The sequence below is a fragment of the Ascaphus truei genome, chromosome 5 (assembly GCF_040206685.1).
Source record: "Ascaphus truei isolate aAscTru1 chromosome 5, aAscTru1.hap1, whole genome shotgun sequence".
Lineage (NCBI taxonomy): Eukaryota > Metazoa > Chordata > Amphibia > Anura > Ascaphidae > Ascaphus > Ascaphus truei.
In genome coordinates, this window is record NC_134487.1 from 283,083,727 (window position 1) to 283,102,065 (window position 18,339).

Below are 18,339 nucleotides of genomic sequence, written 5' to 3' on the forward strand. Positions count from 1 at the left end.
CGCTACGCGGAAGCCATGTTCACTGCAGTTGGAGGGGGGATTGCAGCAGGTTGCTGGGAGACGCTGCCGCAGCACGCCACCAAGTAAGGGACTTTTTATCAGTTGGAGGTGGCAACCCTGCTTGGGAGCGGTTTGAGTTCCTCTGGCTGTTCCTTTTTGTCTGATGTTATTCTGTGTTCAACAAGAGTGTGCACAGACAGAGCCCCCTCCGATCCATCATCTTGGCGGGGTCGGATATGGGTAGAGGAAACATTTGGTAGACAAACTTATCCTTATAATTCCTCCTATTATCCCATATAACCGCTCCCTACAACTGCTCTTATTGTTCATATCCCCACTCCCTATAAACTCCTATTCCCCCATATAGCCGCTCCCTATAACTCTTATTGCCCCATATAACCGCTCCCTGTAACTCTTATTGCCCCATATAACCACTACCTATAACTCTTATTGCCCCATATAACCACTACCTATAACTCTTATTGCTCCATATAACCTCTCCCTATAAACTCCTATTCCCCCATATAACCGGTCCCTATAACTCCTATTCCCCCATATAACTGCTCCATGTACCCCTCCAATTATCCCTTATAACCGCTCCCTATACCTCCTCCTATTACCCCATATAACTTCTCCCTGTGATGGTAGGGGTAAATATGGCTGATGTTAATAAAAGTTAAGCCCTGCATTACCCCTACCTGACAATAATACAGCTGTATTATATTAGGTTATATGTATGTATATCTGTATTGTAAGCCTGGTTCCAGCAGTGCAGGGACGCGGGGTTAATGTGTTTGCAGGAGAAATGTTGCAGAAGCTGTCTGCGACCCTTCCCTGTAACCGTTTATGTTGCTAATGTAATGTTGCAGTTGTACCCACCAATCAGGGCCTGGGCAGGTAGGCAGCACCTGGCCCTGAAAGTTGCAATATGGTGGGCTAAAGGTATAAACATGTAGGGAGGGAGACTCCTAGCTAGTGGACTATAGACCCGGGCATCGATTGGTTATGAGGCTGTCACATGAGGCGACAGCCCCTGAAAAATCAAATATTCCCGGCTTCCAAAAATCGCGTTGCTTTGTTGCCATCGCGCTTACTATAAGCACACGCGGCCGCGGCAATGCATTTGTTTTCAGGTGCCGGCACTATAAGCGCGGCCTAAGATCAGAGGAGACTCAGCTTCAGGACAGGAGTTTTGGGCTGGAGTCCAGTCCAGAAGACATCCTCTGGGGAAAGATCAGGGAAAATCTCTTTAGGGAGGTCCCCGCGCCTAGGACTATAGGATATCCCCAGTTGACCTCGGTTAAGTATGTGTTGTCTGTTTATTTGTGTAGATGTGGATACTTTTTTCAATACATTCTCGTGTTTCTGTCTGGCGTTATTGATCCCTGGTGTTAGTCCTGATCTCCCGTGACACTCCCTAGAGCTCAACTCGCCTGAAGACACTGATACTGACACAGGATGACATCGTCTTTACTAGTCGTCCCTGTTGCTTCCTTCATGCTGAGATCCGGTCACTTTCTCACCTGCCGCTACATTCCTCTGACCAGCAGAGGGCTGCCGTGCGCTGTTTTTCTCCTAGATCAGGGTGGGACACTAAACACAGGTGAGCTGTAAGCAGGTGCCAGCCTGAGAGTTCACATGGGGCTTCCTGAGCTCTCCTCCCTCCAGATGTCTTGTAAACTGAACTGCAGAAGTATTAATAAGAACAACAAGATAACAATGTTAGTAAGAGTTGCTTTAAAGCAGCAGTACAAGCTGCCGGTTCTTTTGTTTCATTTTTTTCCCCCCTTTAAGATGTGCATCAATACAATCCACACAATGATCAGTAATTAACTAAGTTGCTGATCGATCCGTTCTCCTGTGATCGATCGTCGGAAGATTTGGCTCGGGGGTTCACTAAATGGCCGTCAGTGGAGCAGAAGAGGACCAAAGATGCTAAGTTCTGTGGGGAAGATCATGTGACCAGGCAGTCACTAGATACAATTGGTGCCCTGCTAGAGAGGGCAGGGCCCAAAAAGGGGTGTGCCAGAGCCTGTTTCAGAAGAGAAAGGAGTGTGACTTTGTAAATGGTTGCTATAGCAACAAAAAAATGCTTGTTACATTATAACACATTAAAAATGTAATTCACAGTGGTTTAAAAAAAATGCTACAAGTATTTTCTCAGTAAAGAATAAAAAAACACGTATGATATTGCTTGGTCTGCAGCTTTAAAAAATAAAGTGCTGCATGTACCGTTGTACACGCGCTTCCCTATATTGAGGCTGGGGGTATCTATATGGGCAGACCCTTCCCTTGAACGTAATCTTACTTGGCCTGTTACCCGTTCCGTTGGCTATCAGCTGACTGCAGGTATCGGCTCACCCAATTAGGGACAAGTATAATGACATAAAGAAGCAGATGGCTTAGCGGAAATATGAGTGAATACCGTGCGGCTGATAACCCTTTCCCTGTCAGAGGAGCCTGGGGCGCATTGTAAAATAATGTATGTACTGTATGAGCAAGCAGTGTGTTCAAGTCTGTCCTGGCAGCCAGGGCTGAACTTTCACCTTCTGAGGCCCTAAACTATGTCAAGCTTAAGAGCCCTAAAAAATTAGAAATAGATTTATTATTCTGACTGACCTCTGAAAATACAAACATGAAAGTGAAATGAACTAGAGCCTTATACTAGCGGCGTTATATACAGAGATGACGCTGTCGCGCTAAACTGAACAGCGCACATCACATTCATTGTAATATTAAAACATTTCCTTTCGGGATTTTTGGCGAGCAAAGTCATGGACGATGTCTTCAAATGATAAGCCACGAAGTTTGTCACTTTTTCGATTCACATGATGCTCAGGGTCAGATTCGAACGCAAATGTCCATATTTATAGAGAATCTTCTTATTCCCCATATCTTCTTTATTTATCATCCCATTTTAAAACCTGAAATGCCTCCATTCCTTTCTATGTTTGAGGCTCCTTATATGGTGCGGCCCTGAGCTGTAGCATTGTTAGCTCATGCGTGAGTCCGGCACTGGTGGCAGCAAAGGGGACTCAAATAACTGCGTCCTCAGCCGCAAAGATAAATACATACAATGATAAATGAAAAAAATATGCACATGCACCTAAGTGCAATTGGGGAGCGCTAGGTGTGGCCACAAGCTACTGCATATAGGTATAAATAGTGACTTGGGGGTGTGAATATTAGACCAATAGTGTCTTCCAGACTACTGAGTCACAAATTCAACAACAGTATGTAAAACCAAGGAATACAATACTAAAACACCATTATTCATATAACCTAAACACCAATAAATTGTATAAAATCCATACAATACATTAAATCCATACAATACTCATACCCTCTCAGTGCAAGACACAGCAGCACCAAATCACAAAACAATATGTGTATGTATGTATGTGTGTGTATATATATATTATATATATATATATATATATATATATATATATGAGAAAAGAAAGGCACAGCGCACCAAAATGAATGGATAAACAGGTGTATTAGAGACATACAAACACATATAGAAAACTCATATGAAATAAATTAAAAAGCAGGCTCCTCGCAGTCTCGGGTGAGAACAAATGAGTCCAAAGATGTTATACAGAGGGGGCCAAGTGAGCCGGGTCCACGGACTTCCGTCCGAGTGAAGGAGATATATATATATATACACATACACACACACGCTTATGCATGTATGTGCAGAACTATTTCATGTTGGTCTCTGGGAACAAGGGGGTTAATCCGGAATACCATGTGTGGATCACCAGTGTCCTGTTTCTGTTACATGAGACCAATAGTGACAGCCCGTGTCCCGCTTCCCATGTGGGGGTGGGTGCTCACAATGGCAGGCTGTCAGAGCGAGGTTAAGGGAGGGTCTCTGCTCGGACACATTTGGAAAACCCTGTTCTGCTGGTTTTAGCTGATCTGGGAAAAAGTGCTCAAACAAGGTTACTGTTTCTCACGCTCTGTGCGCCTGTTTATTTACATCTATACACTGCAGACCTGCGCAAACGCCAGGATATGGCTGGCAGGTTTATGCCGCAATGTCTTAATTTCTTCAGTGCCCTGTAATGTTTCTCCCGCTCCCCAAAACATTTCCAGGTACAACTGTCAAACGAGCCAAAGATGGCGGCGGACTCCGCGCCTTTCAAAATGGTGGTTGGGGCTCTAGCAGGAAAGGGCGAGTTCCAGCAGAAATCGCCCCATAAACGTCAGTAGAGAACAGTACGTGTTTGCACCTGTGGTGATGAAGTATTTAATGGAAAAACATTGCGTTGTGGGTAATAATAATAATGAGGCTGCTTTATAACCCATAAACGCCGTATGGGATTTCTGCTGCCTTATTTCCTCACGTCAGCCCCTGAATGTGTCCCTCATTCTATAAACTCTGGGATTACCCGTGTGTTAAAGGCTGTACATCAGAACTTGAGTGACAGGACAATGTGTGACTCATGCAGGGGGCGGGCAATGTGGGAGCCCAGAGAGCACAGGATTGCCCAGACCCTCCCCGCCCCCATTCATATATAGTGCTCTGCAGGTAACTCATCGCTCTGCAGGTATACAGATACACATCGCTCTGCAGGTAACTCATCGCTCTGCAGGTATACAGATACACATCGCTCTGCAGGTAACTCATCGCTCTGCAGGTATACAGATACACATAGCTCTGCAGGTATACAAATACACACTGCTCTGCAGGTATACAGATACACATCGCTCTGCAGGTAACTCATCGCTCTGCAGGTATACAGATACACACAGCTCTGCAGGTATACAGATACACATCGCTCTGCAGGTATACAGATACACATCGCTCTGCAGGTAACTCATCGCTCTGCAGGTATACAGATACACATAGCTCTGCAGGTACACAAATACACACAGCTCTGCAGGTATACAGATATACATAGCTCTGCAGGTATACAATACACACAGCTCTGCAGGTATACAGATACACATAGCTCTGCAGGTATACAAATACACACAGCTCTGCAGGTATACAGATACACATAGCTCTGCAGGTATACAAATACACAGCTCTGCAGGTATACAGATACACATAGCTCTGCAGGTATACAAATACACACAGCTCTGCAGGTATACAGATACACATAGCTCTGCAGGTATACAAATACACACAGCTCTGCAGGTATACACACAGCTCTGCAGGTATACAGATACACACAGCTCTGCAGGTATACAAATACACACAGCTCTGCAGGTATACAGATACACATAGCTCTGCAGGTATACAAATACACACAGCTCTGCAGGTATACAGATACACACAGCTCTGCAGGTATACAAATACACACAGCTCTGCAGGTATACAGATACACATAGCTCTGCAGGTATACAAATACACACAGCTCTGCAGGTATACAGATACACATAGCTCTGCAGGTATACAGATACACATAGCTCTTCAGGTATACAAATACACACAGCTCTGCAGGTATACAGATACACATAGCTCTGCAGGTATACAAATACACACAGCTCTGCAGGTATACAGATACACACAGCTCTGCAGGTATACAAATACACACAGCTCTGCAGGTATACAGATACACATAGCTCTGCAGGTATACAGATACACACAGCTCTGCAGGTATACAGATACACATAGCTCTGCAGGTATACAGATACACATAGCTCTTCAGATATACAAATACACACAGCTCTGCAGGTATACAGATACACATAGCTCTGCAGGTATACAAATACACACAGCTCTGCAGGTATACAGATACACATAGCTCTGCAGGTATACAGATACACACAGCTCTGCAGGTATACAGATACACATAGCTCTGCAGGTATACAGATACACACAGCTCTGCAGGTATACAAATACACACAGCTCTGCAGGTATACAGATACACACAGCTCTGCAGGTATACAAATACACACAGCTCTGAAAGTATACAGATACACACAGCTCTAGAAGTATACAGATACACAGCTCTACAGGTACACAATGCTCTGCAGGTATTCAGATACACACAGCTCTGCAGGTATACAGATACGCAGCTCTACAAGTATACAGATACACAGCTCTACAGGTACACATTGCTCTGCAGGTATTCAGATACACAGCTCTGCAGGTATACAGATACACATAGCTCTGCAGGTATTCAGATACACAGCTCTGCAGGTATACAGATACACATAGCTCTGCAGGTATTCAGATACACACAGCTCTGCAGGTATACAGATACACACAGCTCTGCAGGTATACAGATACACATAGCTCTGCAGGTATACAGTTCTTATGATGAGCTCATAATTATAACCATTTTCTTTGTGGAGGTCCCAGGAATGCTCAAGCAATTATTTGTGTTGATGTAATTATTACTCATTTCTGGGAACAGAACAATCACGAGTTATAAATCCAATGTCTTCATCCAGACTCCTATTTATGACACATGGCAGCTTGGACTTTAATAATTTCTAATAGAATAACGCGCAGAGCGATATAACAACATGAAGAGTCGTATAATAAAACTCAGAGCGATGTAATAACAGGGATATAATAACATGCAGAGCAATATAATAAGACACAGAGAGATCTAATAACACGCACAGAAATATAACACGCAGAGAGATATACAGTAATAACAAGCAGACTTATATAATAGCACTCAGATATAATAACATGCAGAGATATAACATGCAGAGATAGAATAACATGCAGAGATAGAATAACATAACATGCAGAGATATAATAACATGCAGAGATATAACATGCAGAGATAGAATAACTTGCAGAGATAGAATAACATAACATGCAGAGAGATAGAATAACATGCGGAAATATAACATGCGGAGAGATAGAATAACATGCAGAGATAGAATAACATGCAGAGAGATAGAATAACATGCGGAGATATAACATGCGGAGAGATAGAATAACATGCGGAGAGATAGAATAACATGCGGAGTGATGCCAGAACATGCGGATAGAGAGATGGATGAGTGAATGAGAAGTACAAGTTGCAGTGATTGTGCTCCTGGTCCTGAATATCTGATCTTTGCTTTCTCAGGATGTTACATTCAGTGCTGTGCTGCAGGTTATAATACACAGACTGCTCCATCTACACATCACGTCTTCCTGTTACCACTGAGCCCAATCAGAGCTCCTGCTTAGCAACATATTGGATCAATCAGCTGCAATGAAATGAAAGCACTCAGCAATCCAACACCTTCCCTATTATTTCGAAGGTTGCATCCATAGTAGAACGCGCTAGCTTCCGCGCTCCTCCGTGGCCCGGCGTCGCGCTGTAAATACAAACATGTTTGTATCGCGAAGCGCCGCTCTCCCTGTAGCTCATGTGCACACGCACTATGCGCATATACATTGGCGTCCTAGTGTTTGTTTCGGCGCGAGCTCCATAGCTCGCTCCATAGCTCGCTCCGTATCCTGCACTATGGATAAAGCCTAATGGTTGTAAAGTCTGAAGCATTTGGCAGCCCTCCCACCAGTACTGTGTGCCCTGTGTACTGTGCCCTATATTATCACACAGGTAAAAAAGTGATATATAGGCGCAAAACAACTAAACAGGCGATCACTGTGAATATAGTGAAGTGATACTAACACTTTAAATAAAGTAAAAAATATAAGGTGCAAGAATCATACACATAACCGTGAATAATAGTGGTAAACCAAATGATGGTGACACAAAAATAATGACATTTCACCCCCTGCTCAAACCCTCTGGTAGGATTAGTCTTCACTCGTCCCAAATGTTGCAGTAGAGACACGAAATCCAGGGGGAGCATAAAGGAGAAACACACAAAGGCACAGAAAATCTAAGTGCAGAAGAATTGCAAGGTGGACAATAATCAGCTCCAAATCTTGGCTCGTATAGAGTGTCTACTTACAAACTGTAAGAGTTTCAAGAGCAATAGAGAGGCTAAGGCAGTCAATCTATGGTGGGTATCAACTCAAGGTCATCAAAAGAAAGCCGACCACAGTAAATGTGTCAATTAAAATCGGGCATATCAGACTTCAATAGTGTATAGGGGAGACCGTCAGCAAGCCAGCTCACTGTCCCGTGGCCACCGATAGACCTCTGTCTCCAGCCCCTTCTCCGTCGCGTCACCGCAAGACCTGACGTCAGATCCGGTTGCACTCCGGTGGTAACCCAGCTTCCTGCGGTTCCTCTCCCAGACTGCTCTGTGTAGTAAGGTGACTCCCAGTCTACGCGTTTCGCCACGTAGTCATGTCGGCTTCGTGTGTTTCTTGTTTATGCTCCCCCTGGATTTCGTGTGTCTATATTATCACACATACAGTACATACATTGCTCTTTCTCCATCTTTCACTCTCTGCATGTACACAGAACACCACATACTCCTGCACTGTTATACCGTGTGTATATATATATATATATATATATATATATATATATATATATACTGTTATGTGTGTTATATACCACATGTTACATATACTGGTACCATGTCAGTAGGGAGAAAAAATCCTGTCTGCCAATGAAAAATAACAAGTGTAGGGTAGAAATGATACATTTTAAACATTTTATCTTAGAAAGCCTGCAGCCTCCTGTATCACTCAGGCTGCGTCCCCAGTGCCTCCGCTGCAGGCGCGCCCGCGAGGCTGGCGGCGCGTGCAGCTGAATTCCCCGGTCGCCCTCATTGGCTAAACTGCCGGGGGGCGTGGCCTAGCGCTCCGTCGCCCATGGCCATCTCCATTTTCAGGTGCTCCTGAAAAACTCGGCACGCGGCGTCCCCCCCTCGCATCGGTCCTGGCCCCATTGAGGGGAGGGCTCTTGTCCCTGCAGCGTCCGCCACAGCGGGCGCTGCAGTAGCCAGCGGGGACCTGGCCTCAGACTCCTTCTTCAGGCTTCTGTTAATGTGTCACCGGGAGCCTGAAGAAGGAGTCTAAAAACGGCTGTTTTCCTCTAACATAATGTAGCGGTTAGAGGATTCGTTTCTTCTGCTGCCACAATATGATCCTGTTGTATCTGTTTGTCACCCAGTACACTGTTTAGATTGTAAGCTCCCTAGGGCAGAAAGCTAAACATCATGGCATTTTGCCACAATACAGGGCTTTCTTTGTCTTTAACCGCACACTGACATTGTGTACTTATAGTGAAGCCCTAAGTGCCCTGCAGGTGTCACCTGCAAGGAATGGGTTACAGAATCGGTTGTTATGCCATGTGTCAGGCTGCGGCTGCACTGACAGGGAGGAGCAGCGATAGTTTGGGAGTCTCCCTCACCTGACCCCTCCCTGAGAGCGAGGTGCGTGAGGTAGAGAGGAAAGCCAAGAAGACGAGAGCCCAGGCAAGGAGACACCGTGGAAAGGAACACGGGAGGGACCGGCAAAACATTGCAGTGAGAGTGAGACGAGAGGGAGATAGCCACAGGGAGAGGGGCGGGACATGCAGGTGAGAGGAGAGACAGGTAACAGCAGGAAGAAAGAGAGACGGCAGGAGCTTAGCAGAGACAGACAGGAGCTGTGACAAGGCAAAGAAGGGACCTACGAGATCTGGGAGCCACAGGTTAAATTTAGGGCCACAAGCAATTAAATTGTCCGCCTAGTCGTAGAGGGGCTTATACTGTAAACTTAAATTTTGTCATCCTATTTATCATACTCTTTGTTAATAGTGATCAGTCCAAAGATATTCGTAATTTTAAGGATGGTACTACCCAGAGCCACCACCTTAAAATATATCAGTGTTTAGGGCACCCCATATTTTGTGTACCAGCTACAAAACCAGGGGAGGGGGAGTGAGTGGAGACTAGGAACCACTCAGATCATGAGGGTCGCCTTCTAAAAATGTGCGAGTGGGACCCCAAGTGTCACCAGAATTTAAATAGGGGAAGGTGACGCTTGCCTCTAGTATTGAGAACGGCGAAGACACCTCCAACGTTACCAACGTTACGATAGGTGAGAGGGGACCAAGTCACAGTAGCCAGAATAAGTGAGGGCCACAAAAGGGGCACCTGTCATTAGACTTAGGGAAGGTGGGGAGAATCTAATGTACCACTAATGTCAGACTAAGTGAGGGGGACGCTAGGTCAGAAGAACAGGTCGGGTTTGGGGGAAGGTCCCATTACATTATAAGTGGGTGCAGCTATCACACTGCGTGTGTGACTCCTCGGGGATGTCACTTTAATGGAGATGTCCAGAGCATGACCTCGCTGTCTCAGCGGAGTTCCAGAGGGGAGACAGCGTGGGGTCCGGTCTCCTGAAGCCACGGTGCCACGACAGGTGTGGAGGCGCCGGGCAGCTGGGATGTGGAGTCGCCCGCTGCCCATGAAGACTCTGCGGAGGCGTTTTCGGCTCCTGGTGGTGGTCTGTGTCCTGCTGCTGGGGATCTGGACGGTGTATCTGCAGCTGGCGGTGGCACCATCAGATGGGAACCCCATAAACAGAAGTAAGTTGCCCCAGTAAGGTCACCTAACTCCTGAACATCCCAGGGAGGGCTGACATTGATTGTAAATACATTCTATGGGGGGGGGGGGACACGACATTTGAGTCATTATGAATTTTCCTGAGTGACGCTGATAAAAATCTGAACTTTTCCATTGAAATAATCAAATCGCTCTGATTTACATCCTTGGGTGTTGGAGTCTCTTGTACATATACACTGTTTTGTACATATATAACCAGATATATACTGTACACTCCTCTGTACTTATGTACAATCATTTTGTGGTATTTGATGTGTGGCCCTGAATAGCTACGGTACCCCTGAAGAAGGACCCCCTGGGAAGCGAAACGTCGGACTGTCTCGTGTCTGATGGAACAATAAAATATTTAACTTTGCACACTTTGTGCTGTGCTGGAAACCCTGACCATCTTTGATGATTTTGCCTGACTGCTGTACTTATATACAGAGATATAGTCTGTGTGTGTGTATATATATACACACACACACACACGCACACTGTTCTGTATATATATATATATATATATATACAGTATATATATATATATACATTAATATTTAAAATAGAATTATATGGTAAACACACGTATTTATTTACGCACTTTAGAGCATATCCCCCGTCAAGAGTTACCTTTAATTTTTCAGTATGTTCTGGGTACAGAATATTATGATGATAACATTCAATCTTACTTATAACTTCACGTATGAAAGCCGAGGTCTCGAACGCTCTTATAAACAGGAGGTGGTTTCGAGAGACGCCTGTAAATTGTTCCAGAAGTGAGGAGCCCGGTAAGGGAAGGAATTCTTTGTTGAACCTTAAGGCCATAAGCAAGGTTCTGGAGGCGGATATTAGGTGATACGTGCTGTGTACAGTAGGGGTGTGTAGTACCACACACGCCTACTGTACACAGCACTTACTCAGTACTACCGTGTACCAACAGTGCACATAGATACATCATCTCCTGTGTTGGTAACGAGATGGGGCACAGATAATTTGGCCCCTAAAGCTGCATCAGTTTAGTCATGTTTATTTTGCATGGTACAGACAGTCTACACAGCACTGTACAATGCAGGTATACAGACATTGTGCAGCGCTCCCCGCAGTCTGCAGGAGGGCTGGCTGTGAATAACCGCCTCACTGACAGAGTTTCCTGCAGCACATTGCTCTGCATGTTTTTATATATTACTTTTCATGTTATTACTGTATATCAATGCATGTTTGGGCTGTAATTAAATAGCTCTGTATGTTATTAAATTGCTCTGCATGATATTATATCGCTCTGGTTAGTTGTATGTGTGATGGACGCTTGTTAGTGTATCTGGTTAGCTGTGTGTTCTGTAGTTACTGTCTCTGGTTAGCTGTGTGTTCTGTAGTTACTGTATCTGGTTAGCTGTGTGTTCTGTAGTTACTGTCTCTGGTTAGCGGTGTGTTCTGTAGTTACTGTATCTGGTCAGCTGTGTTTTCTGTAGTTACTATCTCTGGTTAGCTGTGTGTTCTGTAGTTACTGTATCTGGTTAGCTGCGTCTTCTGTGGTTACTGTATCTGGTTAGCTGCGTGTTCTGTGGTTACTGTCTGGTTAGCTGTGTGTTCTGTGGTTACTGTATCTGGTTAGCTGCGTGTTCTGTAGTTACTATCTCTGGTTAGCTGTGTGTTCTGTAGTTACTGTATCTGGTTAGCTCCGTCTTCTGTGGTTACTGTATCTGGTTAGCTGCGTGTTCTGTGGTTACTGTCTGGTTAGCTGCGTGTTCTGTGGTTACTGTATCTGGTTAGCTGCGTGTTCTGTAGTTACTGTATCTGGTTAGCTGTGTGTTCTGTAGTTACTGTATCTGGTTAGCTGCGTGTTCTGTGGTTACTGTCTCTGGTTAGCTGCGTGTTCTGTAGTTACTGTCTCTGGTTAGCTGTGTGTTCTGTAGTTACTGTATCTGGTTAGCTGTGTGTTCTGTAGTTACTGTCTCTGGTTAGCTGTGTGTTCTGTAGTTACTGTCTCTGGTTAGCTGTGTGTTATGTAGTTACTGTATCTGGTTAGCTGTGTGTTCTGTGGTTACTGTATCTGGTTAGCTGTGTGTTCTGTAGTTACTGTCTCTGGTTAGCTGTGTGTTCTGTAGTTACTGTAGCTGTGTGTTCTGTAGTTACTATCTCTGGTTAGCTGTATGTTATGTAGTTACTGTATCTGGTTAGCTGTGTGTTCTGTAGTTACTGTATCTGGTTAGCTGTGTGTTCTGTAGTTACTATCTCTGGTTAGCTGTGTGTTATGTAGTTACTGTATCTGGTTAGCTGTGTGTTCTGTGGTTATTGTAACTAGTTGTGCGAACTCCGGCAGGAGATGCACATAAATGTTCTTCTCCTAATGAAGAATCTCTTCCCTGTGTCGTTAGCTAATTGAGTGAGAGGGATGATATTAATAATTCGTTTCTTGTCTCCCTTGTCCCCGCGGATCTGCCTACAATGGGGTCAGTGAACGAGTTTCCACTTCAATGACTGTTGTCCCATTTAGGATTAAGTGAGCTAATCCTAGTGATTATGTTTAATGGTGCAAAACCTGGTGATTAATGCATTTGATAGAAATAAAAAAAATAAAAAACAGTCAAGAATAAATATTTGAAAATCATTTTTTTAAGTTTATCCTGATAATGTTTGTAAACTCTCTACCCGGAAATGTAGGTACTTTATTTCTCACTTATCCTGCACCCAGAATCCCTTGCTGCAGTGGAAGCACTGTATGCTAGCTGATAATGGTTGAAAGGCAGGGTTGCAGACCTCTCTGAGACATGTGAATGTGCTCACAAGTGATATTCGTTATTGGCTATATGCTAACGGTGGAGGTTTTTTGTTGCCTTTATCACCAACCATAACTTTAAATATATTCATACTGTATACATACACACATACATACACACATACATACACACCCAGCTTCTGACGTGACGCACCGGACTTCACTTCTGTCAGCAGTCTTGCATGGCCCCAACACGTCAGATTTGCTCCTTTTTGGACACCAGGGGTTAAAAGGAGTACTGAAGTAATGACTTTGCTTGGTTTTGAGAAAGGACCGAGACGTGGTTGTAAAACACAGTAAAGTTCACCTTTTTACTTGAAGGGACGTGCCTGCGTTGATTTTTGTATGTATACCAACACACAGTATATATTATATTATCATCTTCAGTCCTTGTTGTCCCACTGCTGGATGAAGCCTCCCATTGATCTTCCAGGTTCTGCGGTACAACTAGCTTCTGGAAAACTTAGGTTCCCATTAATAACATCATTTCATGCGCTAGGGTGAATGCTTATCTATTTCTATTATTGTTTTATGGGAATTGAATATTCCCTTTCATTCACGTAAGCAGCAGAAATGATTCTAGTCCAACTGCGGTCAGGTCCCATCCATATTCCTGTAGATACATCCATCTAGCGTCTTTTAAATTATTTTCGCCTAATCTGCGTTAACAAGCCTCTCTTCTCCACGTCGCTCCAACACGTGTTCAGATTTCCTCCTCCCATCTTACTTTTGGTCGTCGTCTTGCTCTTTTAATCGGTCTTGGTCTTTTAATCTTTCTTGGATTTCTAATCTCTCTTGGACGTTTAATCTCTCTTGGAATCCAGTCAAGTACCATCTTTGTCCAACGATGGTCGTTTCTTCTTGTGATGTGTTCGGCCCACTGCCCTTTTAATTTCTTCACGCTTGTGATGATCTCACAGACTTTTATTTGGTTTCGAACCTATTCAGTCTTTTTCCTATCTATTCAGGTAATACCCGGCATGCATTTCTCCATACTTCTTTGCATTGTCTGAAGTTTCTGAATTATCTTTTTTATTTTTTATAATAATAATTTTCCTCGAGGGACACTCTCTTGAAATATATTGTCTTGTTACTTCAAAATGCCTCGGTCCCATCTTCATTCTCTTATTGATTTCATTCAAAAGTCATCTGCAAATCGAAGGTGACTCAAATATTCACCATTGCTTTTGATTCCCTTTTCTTCCCAATCTAATGTCTTGAACAATTCTTCAACAGTTGCTGTGAAAAGCTTTGGTGACACAGTGTCTCCCTGTCGCACCCCCTTGCCGATCCTTGTCTTGCTTGTATCTTCATTTAATCTGATGGTTGATGTGTCATTCTAGCAAATGTCCTTTATAATATCAATGTACGCTTCTTCAACATGGTCTTCTTAATGGATCTAGGACCGCTGAGGTGTACACAGGATCAAACGCATGAAAGTGTCCCCAAGCATTTGGAGCAAGCTGAAGCGGTTTTTCAGTTCCAGTTGAAATTCTCTGCTGCTGCTATTCCCTGATGGCCCGAAACAATGGATTCATTTGTTGTATGCCTTAATGTGCTGTGTCTTCTTCATTTGCCTTTTCAGCTACTGCATGACTTTGGGCACTATTGCTAAGACTGCTGTGTACGAGCACCCCTAAATCTTTCTCCACCAAGGATTGTCCTAATTTATCCCCATTTAATTTGTAAATTGCCTGGTTATTCTTGCTTCCCAAATGCATAATCTTACATTTAGCGGTAGTAAACCCCATCTGCCATTTACCTGCCCAAGTTTCCAGTCTATGCAAGTCCTTCTGGAGAGAAATTACATCCTGTAACGATTCTACTACCTTACACAATTTAATGTCATCAGCCAAGATGGAGACTTTGCTTTCTACAGTATGCCAACCTTAACATAATTAATAAACAAGTTAAAAAGCAGAGGGCCCAGTACCGATCCTTGAGGAACTCCACTCACAACTTTACGTTTTTCTGTTCAAATGCAGTGTTTGATTTTCACCAAACATAACCTTTCTCATTGAGGTAAAAAAAGTTCTACCTTTAACTCGTCTGTCCAGGCAACATTGTTCTAGAAGTCTTGTGGGTCATCTATGTGCTCTTTGGCGATCTTCAGACAAGCAATTTTCTTGTTAGAGAGCAGTGGTTTCCTCCTGGCTATCCTTCCATGAACACCATTCTTGTTCAGTCTTTTTTCTGATAGTTGACTTATGAACACTCACATTAGCCAAGGCGAGAGTGGCCTGCAGATACTTGGATGTTACTCTAGGGTTCTTTGTGACTTCCTGGATGATTTGCCGGTTTGTTCTTGGAGAGATTGTGGTAGAACAACTGCTCCTGGGTTGAGTGACTGTGGTCTTGAACTTTTGTCCATTTGTAGACTGTAGATCTGTCTGACAGTGGATTGGTGGAGCCCCAAAAACTTAGAACTTGTTCAGTAACCCTTTCTAGACTGATGAGCAGCAATAACTGCTTTTCTGAGGTTCTCAGAGATTTCTTTTGATCATGGCATGATATATTTCGACACACTTGTAGGTGAAGACCAAACTCATAAAGTTTCAGATTTTTTATATAGGGTGAGGCCTCCCAAACTCACACCTGACGTTCTACCTACTTATTTGAACATCTGATTCTAATTATCCCCTTTAATTTAGCTGATAAAACCAGGGTTTCACTTACTTTTGCACACATCCTTAATTATGCATTTTGTCTAATTCATGCATCATTTTGTTTAGAAAGACATTGACTAGTTTTGATTCAAGGTTACAATGGAAAAACTATGGCGTTTCCATAATTATCATTGGGGTTCACAAACTTTTTCTCGCCATTGTATATACTTCACCCAAACCGAAGTCCAGAGAAAGAAGAGGCAGCAAGTAAGTGAGCAGAAAAAGTGTATTGGCAAAAAGACAAAATTCCAGCGTTTCAGACGGACTCTATATCAGGACCTTCATCAGGACTGTGTCTGACAATAAGGATCGCAATATTGGAATTTGTCTATTTGCCAAAAACTGCTTCAGCTTGCTGAAATGCATGGGGACACTTTAATAGACTATTATGAAGAACGTAGGACGATTGCTCACTTACCTGCGATGTGCTGCCTCTTCTTTCTCTGGACTTCGGTTTGGGTAATGTATACGTATATTTGGCTGATATGATGCACATACTTGCCAATACATGCCAATGTTTTATTACAGGTGTGCTTGCTGTATATTTGCTTTTGTATACATATATAACATATGCAAACAACATATACACCATATACATAAACAGAGCTAATATACTCAAACATGCAGTCTCTCTCTCACACACACACGCACGACATGTTTGTGTTGGCACTCTGTGTGGAGTTTTTGGCTGCGATGTTTGCCATTGTCACATTTTCTGGCAGAAGGAGACTCACCTCTCCTAGCCCCACAGACGGTGACTCAGTGACACAGCAGCCTAATTCAGTGACACATGACAGGGATAACCTAAAACTGAACTAAAACCCAAGACAAGCAGGACCTGAAACAACCAGGACAAGAACGCAAAAGAATCAGAAGCGTTTGAGATGGTCAGAACCAGAACCCAAAGCAGTCAGAACAATATTCAGAACTTAAGTGCAATCTAGATGGAGCGTGTGTGTGAGTGGAGGGGCAAAGACTAAATATGTAACATTATAACATAGAAAGGACCAGGGCCATTCAGATGACCTGCACATCTCCAGCACTGCTAAAGAAGACTGAAGTCTGAATAGAACATTACACTTTGATTGGTTAGTGGGATAGACAGGTGATTGGTCAGTGGATTTATTGGTCAGTGGGTTGGGCACTGCACTTGGATCTGTGTACAAATCCTCTTATATCACATCCCACAAATTGTCACTGTCACGAAGACCATAAGACGTGCTCCTGTGTCACTGACATGTGGAATTCTGGGATTTGCTTTGCAGCCGCACTGTGGTTTACAGAAAAACCTTTAAAAGTCCCAAATTTACAAACATTTCTAGTCTTGTTACTCTCCTGCAATAAAGTTGAAGGAAAAACAGAGCACCACCCAGAGTGAAAAAACGATCCAGAGGGGGCTCACTCATAAGAAAAAGAATCAAATTTATTAGATCATAGAAAAATCTCTAGAGAGGCAGCTTCACTCAACGCGTTTCGCGCATTGCGCTTCATCATGATGCACATCACTGGACCTCCAGAAGGACACATTGGATATCCATCAATAGTGAGTCTTTATTTTATACTTACAATTATGCTAGTCAAAATGACTGAGCCGCTGATTGACCCACCTGTGATGGAGCAGGGATATCCTTAAGACCTGATCTGTTGTGGTTCCCTGAGGACTGGAGTTGGGAAACCCACACTAGACACTAGTCTCCCCTCACCTGCGACTCACAGGATATATACTTCTCATATGGAGTGTCCGAAAACGTTATAATTGATATAATTTGCTGGATGGTTGTCTGTTTGGTAGCACCAGAGTATTGCTCACTCTTGTTACTCTCCTGCACCTCACATCAGAAATAGGTCTGCTGCCCAGTTCATTGCAGTCAAAGGAAGAGGAAACAGTGGGGTGTGATGAGGAAACACACATAATGTCACATTATAGGGTCAAAACAAGATCATGGAAAGAGGCCATTGATGGGGTCTCTGACTCCCAATTGTGGGGTGTCTTACTCCCAGTTATAGCCGTTGTGATAGTGGAAAATCAAAAATACTGATTGTCCAAAAATGAATAGAATAAAATAAGAAATTATTTCTTTATTACAAAGCAATTGCATGGAGACCAAAGTAACGAAATCTCACAGGCTTGGTTCGAACACTCAAAACATAAAACAATTTGCATATATCAAAATCACCGGATATATTACTTACTTACTATACAGCTAAACTAATCTAATGCCCATATAAGGATTATGAAAAACACCTATTATGCCAAGATAAACAGAATGAGCTTTTCACCCACTAATCCTACAACAGCAGCAAGAGCAGCAACAATCTCGTCTAGAGTCTCTTCAATATCTCACTTTCCCAGATCTCCTCATACATTGCTTACAAACTGTTCAAAACTGATGAACCCTTTTGTCACCCGAGTGGTCTTAGTATACCATAATGTGTCTCAGAGACCCCATACCACAATCCATTTCTCAGGCCTAAGTTCCA

At 43.4% G+C, this 18,339-nt stretch overlaps 1 protein-coding gene across 1 annotated transcript in view; it reads left to right on the forward strand.

Annotated features, from left to right (window-relative positions):
* The first annotated feature begins 9,254 nt into the window (after positions 1-9,254).
* LOC142494758 (beta-1,4-N-acetylgalactosaminyltransferase 3-like) overlaps positions 9,255-18,339 on the forward strand; it is a 47,486-nt gene continuing 38,401 nt past the window's right edge. Inside the window, exon 1 of the mRNA XM_075599196.1 lies at positions 9,255-10,400. Coding sequence (XP_075455311.1) covers positions 10,259-10,400 — 142 coding nt within the window. The 5' untranslated portion in view covers positions 9,255-10,258. The remainder of the gene's footprint in view (positions 10,401-18,339) is intronic.